This window comes from Myxine glutinosa, chromosome 7 (genome assembly GCF_964187855.1).
Source record: "Myxine glutinosa chromosome 7, kmMyxGlut1.1, whole genome shotgun sequence".
Taxonomy (NCBI): domain Eukaryota; kingdom Metazoa; phylum Chordata; class Myxini; order Myxiniformes; family Myxinidae; genus Myxine; species Myxine glutinosa.
In genome coordinates this window covers 33,133,084-33,141,107 of record NC_136267.1, presented here as the reverse complement: position 1 = coordinate 33,141,107, position 8,024 = coordinate 33,133,084, and the positions used below count along the sequence as shown (strand labels likewise).

Below are 8,024 nucleotides of genomic sequence, written 5' to 3'. Positions count from 1 at the left end.
GGCAGGAACTTTGTTTTATAACTGGGATGGAGGGTGCAGAATGGGTATAATAGGATAATGGGTGACAGGATCGTGGGTGACAGGATCGTGGGTGACAGGATCGTGGGTGACAGGATCGTGGGTGACAGGATCGTGGGTGACAGGATCGTGGGTGAGAGGATCGTGGGTGACAAGATCGTGGGTGACAGGATCGTGGGTGACAGGATCGTGGGTGACAGGATCGTGGGTGACGGGATCGTGGGTGACGGGATAGTGGGTGACGGGATAGTGGGTGACGGGATAGTGGGTGACGGGATAGTGGGTGACGGGATAGTGGGTGACGGGATAGTGGGTGACAGGATAGTGGGTGACGGGATAGTGGTTGACGGGATAGTGGGTGACGGGATAGTGGGTGGCGGGATAGTGGGTGGCGGGATAGTGGGTGGCGGGATAGTGGGTGACGGGATAGTGGGTGACGGGATAGTGGGTGACAGGATAATGGGTGACAGGATAATGGGTGACAGGGTAGTGGGTGACAGGATCGTGGGTGACAGGGTCGTGGGTGACAGGATCGTGGGTGACAGGATAGTGGGTGACAGGATCGTGGGGGACAGGATAGTGGGTGACAGGATCGTGGGTGACAGGGTAGTGGGTGACAGGGTAGTGGGTGACAGGATCGTGGGTGACAGGATCGTGGGTGACAGGATCGTGGGTGACAGGATCGTGGGTGACAGAATCGTGGGTGACAGGATCGTGGGGGACAGGATAGTGGATGACAGGATCGTGGGTGACAGGATCGTGGGTGACAAGATCGTGGGTGACAGGATCGTGGGGGACAGGATAGTGGGTGACAGGATCGTGGGTGACAGGATCGTGGGTGACAGGATCGTGGGTGACAGGATCGTGGGTGACAGGATCGTGGGTGACAGGATCGTGGGTGACAGGATCGTGGGTGACAGGATCGTGGGTGACAGGATCGTGGGTGACAAGATCGTGGGTGACAAGATCGTGGGCAAGTGGAATTTGGATGTTTCTTTTTTTTTGAAATAAAAAGTTTCCATCTGGATTGTTCTTGAACTTTGGGAAAAGGTTTGAATGCCACGGACCACACAGTTCAGCCAGACATCAGGCGCAGTACCGGGCCCATCAAACAAATCCTACCTTTGATTGAACCAGCATCGATTTAAGTCCTACCTCTTCTTTCCAAAAGTTTCCAACCGACCTTGGTGTATTTAGATTTTTTTCATCCAGGTCATTTTTTGTCACGTGACATGTTACTGCAAGAAGGAAGACAGGGAAAAAAGGTGAACAAAGAGGGAGAATGCCATGGAATAAATGAGGAAATGGATTTTAAAATAATTATTTTCATTTTTCAAGACCGATAACAATCCTTCTACACTTTAATATCTGTGCCTGAGTTCCACTAAAAAAGGCTGACATTTGCATGAGTAATCAAAACCTGCACTTGGGGATCATTATTCAAGGAAGTAAAAATGTAGGAAATAACAAATCAGCTTCCCCAATCCTGTCCATCAATTTTATCTCTATTCCAACAAACTAAAGAAGAAAACAGAAGAAAAAAAAACCAAACACAAAACAGTCAGATGAGAGAATAACCAACTTTTGGCAAACGAATAATCTTTTCTTTTTTTATTAACTTGTTCTTCTCTTCCTCTTACCCTCATAAGGGTAAAGTCCATTGGTACAAATCTCCTACCCTGCCTTGACCACTATACTTCTTCCCTCCACTCCCCTCGATCCTCAGCCAAACCTGTCCACCCTCTAACCACCCCCACCTTACTGATATCCCTCTTCACACAATCCTCCCATCTCAAACGTGGTCACTGGTCATCCTCCTACCTTGTTCCCTCAACCTCTCCACTCTCTTTGCCATTCCCTCTTCCCCCATCCGCACCAAATGTCCAGCCCATCTCATCCTGCATTGCAAAATCTCCCTCAACCTCATCTGCACACCAATCTCCTCCCTCAGTTCATCCATTCTCCTTCTATCTACCCTCTTCACTCCCACAATCCTCCTGACCCAATTGTTCTCGCAAACCTGTCGCCTCTGTTGTTGTTTTTCTGTCAGTACCACCATCTCCAGACAGTAAAGGTAGGCCGGCATTACGCACTACATCAGAACCTTTCCTTGCAATCTTCTTGAAATCTTCCTGTTTGCCATTACACCTCCACCCTCCACCATGCATTCTCACCCACCTGAATCCTCCACATCAACTCTACCTCTAACTTACCATCCCCGGTCACTGTTCCCCCCAGATGGTACTCCCACCTATTTTCCAGTCTGATCTCCTTCCCCTCTAACCTGATGTTCAATTACTTTCTCTGCTTGCCCTCGCCACATCCCCTCCATCTTCTCCATGCTCATTTTCAACCCATGTTTCTCAAATGCCTCCTTCCACTCCCCTAATACTTCCTGCATCTCCGGCCAACTCTCCACCACGACAGCCAGATCATCCGCATACAAAATCCTCCCAAGAATACCTTTCATGTTTACCTTCCTGCTTACCAGCCCCATCACCATGATAAATAGGAATGGGCTGAGAGTTCTTCCCTGCCTCAAACTGATGTTCATACTGAAGTTCTCCGACATCCCAGGACCTACCAAACTCACCCTTCATTCCCTTGTACATCCTTTCCACCAACATAACTTCTGCATCCAGCACTCCCACCCATCTCAGTGTTGCCATCACCATTTCTTTCAAGACAGTGTCGTAGGCCTTCTCCAAATCCACAAATCCCAATGCCATTTCACCATGCATCTCCAACCTTTTCTCCACCAACTGTCTCAACGCGAACATCCCATCTGTCGCTCCCATTCCCTTTCTAAACTCATGCTGCTCTTCTCCAATCTCCTTATCCACACTCTTCCTTATCCTCCCATCCAGAACCATCTCCAGCATCATCATGACATGACTAAGGAGTGTATTACCCCTGTACTTCCCAGGATGTTGAATATCCCCTTTCCCTTTCCATATCGGCACAATTAACCCTGTCCTCCATTCCTCCGGAATTGAACCCTCTTTCAGACATATATTCAACAACTTTTTCGTCCGACTGACATCATCTCTCTACTGAATTATCATCTCTGTACACACCTCATCAATGCCTGACACCCTTCCCTTTTTCATCCTATTCAATTCTGTCTGCACTTCCTCTTCTGTGATTTCCACCAACTCCACTTTCCATCCACACAACTTGGTAGCTCCAGATCGCCGTTTCTTCCTTCCGTATTCAACATCTCTGAAATATCCTTCCCACACCTCGAATGCTGCACCCCTCTTCGTCACTCGCTTCCCACCACCATCTTTAATCATGGCCCTCTCTCCCTTCCCCCCCCCTCTTTCATGTCTTTGCTATCCCCATCCCTATCCCTGTCACGAGCCAATTCACAGATCATCTTCCTCCCACCATCCCCTTCCAACTTGTTGTACACCTCCTCTTCCATATCATTTCTCACCTTATCCACAGCTCTCCTTGCTGCTTTCTTCTTCTGCCAATACAGGTGCAGCAACCGTGCATCTGGTTGCCCTCCTCTGTCCTTGATCTTCCCTATCCTCTTCCAAACCTTCTTTTCACCAACTGCTTTAACTACTTCTTCGGTCCACCATACCTGGTTTCTATCCCTCGACGATGCACCCTTTCCTGACGTCTGTCCACACAACACTTCTGCAATTCCCCTAAATGCCTCTCCGTACTTCTTCCATTCCTTTTCCAAACCTTCAACTTCTTAGCTAAGTTGATCATGCATGGCCCTCGCCATTTCCTTGTACTCTACGGCGACGTTTCCCAGACGCATTCCCCACCTAATAACCTTCCGCCCCCTGCTCCTAACCTCCCGACTTCTCTTCATCCTCACCACAAACACCACAACGTTGAGCTGGGTGGTAACATGCTATCCCACCACTGCCTTGCAATCCCCAACTCTCCACAGCTGTCGCTTCCTTTCTACCACCAAATACAGTTCTGTTCTGTTCTGTCCACTCTTGCAGGTAATCTTGTGGCTTTCCTGATTTTAAAACAACTAGGGCATTGCCCGTACTATATCTATATCTAAAATTATATCCCCCCCCCCCTCTATTTACATGCAATGGTTTGGTCCAAAGCGAACGGCTTCCGGAGTTTGGTAAAGAAATCGCCATCGCGTGCACAAACGCGCAGGAAAGCGAATGAATCGCAAATTCGTTTTTATTAGTTTTAAAACATAGTTTAACGCCAACATAGTTTGCAAACGTGAAATAAATGAATACGCTCTCAAATGTGCCATCCGAGGCAGAGTGTGTCCGCCACGTTCGGCACACGCGATAGTTCGCTGCTCTCTGATTGGTTGAATCGTTTTTTGGACATAGCTCGGTAAGTAATTGTCCGATTAATATGAAACCTTGAAAAGGCACATCCTCGGGTCCCCAGCAATATACCTGGCAAGTTAAAAGTATATCGGACCCGTGGTTGTCGAGAAACAGCGGTCACAGACAAACAAACGTACAAACGTACAGAGATTACTGGAATTATAGATAGATGAACCAGCTATGGCCATCCTATTCTGCCCACCAGCTCTTGATCCTCTCTGTTCCTCGTTCCCCAACCAAATTTACCAACACATTCCTCTTCACCCAGGTCCACTACTCTGAGATGTGCATTAAAGTCGCCTGCCATGCACAGCATCCCCTCCATCTCAACCATTCCCATCATCCTCTCCAGTGCGTCCCAGAATTCCTTCTTCTCTGCCCCAATCCTTCCCGTCTGTGGCCCATAAACCAATATAACTCACACCATTTGCCTTTGTATGACCACCCATGCCATAACTATCCTTCCCTCAACCTCCCTCCCCCAGCACCTCCCATCCCCATTGATCCCACATTCAAACTACCTTGCCTGACCTCGCTTCAGAACCGCTGGCCAACCTGGCATAGCTCGTACCATCATGATCAATTTGGGACACTCTGGTCATCAATCAGCAGCTTTTCCCAGGCTGATCTGCTGGACCTACTAACGTAGCCTGTTATCCTAACCCTCTGTGCGCGCGCGCGCGCACACACACACACACACACACACACACACACACACACACACACACACACACACACCTCTCCTGCACTCGTTCCTTTCCTCCCACCCTTCTCCCTCCACAGTCAACACCTCACCCCCACTCTCAAGGCACTCATCCATACCTGCACCCAACCTACTCCCTCCCTCTTCTCGTCCCCCTGCTCTTCCTTTTGTCACACTCTACTCAATACTGTCTTGTTCACAGGCTGCTTAACACTGACCCGTGAACGGATTTTCCCGAAACGCACTTCATTGCTGAGGCAATAACGAGCAAAAGTACCCAATCCCGGTGACAGGAAAAGCAAGCAATTTATTAATTTTAAACAAAATTTAAAAAATCTGACCCAGTTGCACACCTTTGGGGTCCCCTTAGTATGCATACAAGGTTTGAAGTTTCTAGCTGTAATTGCTGTGGAGTTATGGCTCTGACAAACACACAAACAAGACACACACACACACACACACACACACACACACACACACTATTTTGTTTGTGCAGATGGATGTGTGGGAAGGTGCGGATGGAGTAGTCAGGTTCCTTGTGTCCATAATCTGATGCTCGCTGGAATATTTTGGAGAGTTGCCATCCCTCACATTTTTGGAAAGTTTAAACAATGCCAAAACAGAAAATCCATGTTTCAGATTTTTTAAATGCACATAACATGGTCAAATAGGTCGTTTTGGGGCAAAAAGCCAATTTTTCGAATTTTAGCTCTGAAAATTCAAAATTACTCGCAAGGAAGTAACTGATGATGCATAACTGTTAACTAGAGGACTGTTCTTGATACAGATTATATATATCTGCACTTTGAGTGATGGTTGCCATGGAAACTGCTTTAAATTTGTTCAAATTAACGTTTTTAATGCATTGCTTTCAGTACTTGAATCAAGTAACGCATGATAGAATATAGTGATCAGTGACAGTCCGAATATGAATTGAGTGCAACTTGGCTTAAAAGTTGTCATGCCAAAAGCTATGTTTGGGATAAAACTCTTATTATATGTATTGAAATAATAGTAGTAACATGATTATTGCATGATGCCGAGAACGTTCCGACAAGCCGATAGGCCGGAGCAGTTGCATTATTCGGAAAACAAACAACACTCAATCATTGAACCAGACTGTTGTCCAATGCTGGTTTAGAGTTTCAACTATCTACTCGATGCTACGTATTCTACTTTTGAAGAACGACTCTATTGTCATCGTTAAAACAGCTGCCAAGTAATTATGCTAATTTGCCAAAAGCAGGTATGGCATCACTGACTCCAATGTCACTCATCATTGCCATCGTCATCATCGCTATCGTGTTCCTGCCTTTCAATGTTTGAGTCCTCGTCATTCTCACACGAAGTGCCGCACATGCAAAGATCAGTGCATGTTAGGTTCTTGGCCCGGCAGGAACATCTCTGTGATGAACATTCAGTCTTGCACTGGCACCTTACCATCTCGATAATTGCCTTTGGTGCAGGGAGAATGTCTGTGGTAGTCGGTTTGAGTTGATCACACGTGTCCTTGTGGTATCCATTCTTCAATGGATCGAGAAATGTTTGCTGAGAAATGGCTGATTGACCCCACACATATGCCTGGATATGTACCCGCATGATATGCTGTCTCAGAGCACCAACAGTTGGTGGTAGCCTGTCGTTCTCAGCCATGTTCTTACAGAAGAGATGCCACGAAGTTCAGGGATGCTGGAAATATTGACACCTTTTGGACAATAAGCTGAGCAGACAAATCCAGCTAAAGTTGTGTACAGGTCCTCTGACAGTTCAGCATCCGTACAGAGCGTAGCAAAGGCAGCTACTATGTCGTCATCGGCCTTCAGATAGCACTGGAACCACTTTGCCTTTCCAAGCCTAGCGAACCACCCAGTATTATCGGCACCTGTGAAAGCGTGGAAGGCTGGCAATGCCTGGGCTCTCTCCTCACCAAGGGCCTTCCAGATTGGCTCAATTTGGATAACACTAGATGCCATTGAGATAGATGTGTGTCTTGGCAGCAGATGATAGTTTGCTATTGCAAGAACTAGGACATCTGTATCAGGTGAGAATATCGTCAGCTCAACATCTCCCTTATGTTGCTGTGATGCGGCTATTGCTTGCTTGATCATCAGCGTGTCGGCCTCCTCATGGTTATCTGCCTCAAATTGGAGACTCCTGTTGCTTGACGTCCGACCAGATGCTGAGACAACTACCACCTTGGTTGAATCACGGTTGTATTCTAGAGTTTTCTCTGCCAAGTAGTCCGTCAAATCAGCCTTGGTTTGATCATGAGACAGAAATCGGCTCATCATGATGTGTTTGATACTGGTATCATCCTTGACCTGATACTGGACAGGTGCCTTTCTATGACGTCGTTTGGCTCTGGTTGTGCTCTTGAGGGAATCCTGCTTGTATGTATCAAAAACAAGTATGATGTGTTCGAAGCCCCTGGTCAGACTCAACACCCTATCATTGAAACATTCACTGAGATCCTTCACAGTCACCACCTTTGCTGGTTTCTTGGTCATTTTCTGGACAACAACCATTCCATCTATGACTGCAAGCTTCTTGCTAGTGCATGTACTGCCATCGGTTGCAAGATCAGTGGACACTGGTGCCATGTGTGTGGCATCAAGCTCATCTTCTGGAGAAGACTGTGCCTCGTTGGCAAACTTCTCCAAGATGTGGATAAGCTTTGACTTGTCTGTGCAAGAAAGTAAGCTACCGTCTGGTGCAAACAGGGCCCTCGGTGTCACAGTGAACTCAAAGTTGCCAATTGCGTCCTTTTGGTTCACATCCCTGCTGGATCTGGAGAGCACCATCAGTCTACCATACAAATCTTTGGTTTATTTTAGATCCACTGTTTTGTCCCTAATCTTGATTGCTAGTGTTGCATTGCCAGACTTTTCTTCTCCTTCTTCACTGGCGCCCATAGGCTGACATCACCATTGATCCGTTCAGCAACAAACTCTTCATAGAGCTTCTGTCCTGTTTCA

The 8,024-nt window shown here is 47.1% G+C and overlaps 1 protein-coding gene across 15 annotated transcripts in view; it reads right to left on the bottom strand.

The window, feature by feature from the left end:
* The window catches only part of LOC144892916 (coagulation factor XIII B chain-like), a 199,118-nt gene that overhangs the window by 164,019 nt on the left and 27,075 nt on the right, over nucleotides 1-8,024 (bottom strand). For 10 of the 15 annotated variants that reach the window (XR_013624040.1, XR_013624041.1, XR_013624042.1 and 7 more), the window contains one exon: nucleotides 1,174-1,256. Coding sequence is in view for 11 of the 15 variants with exons in the window: in XM_078781408.1 (XP_078637534.1) it covers nucleotides 1,174-1,256 (83 nt within the window). In the remaining 4 variants the exon portion in view is untranslated. Of the gene's footprint in view, nucleotides 1-1,140; nucleotides 1,257-8,024 lie in introns of all 15 variants that reach the window. The other 5 variants (XM_078781402.1, XM_078781403.1, XM_078781412.1 and 2 more) reach the window with 1 other exon arrangement.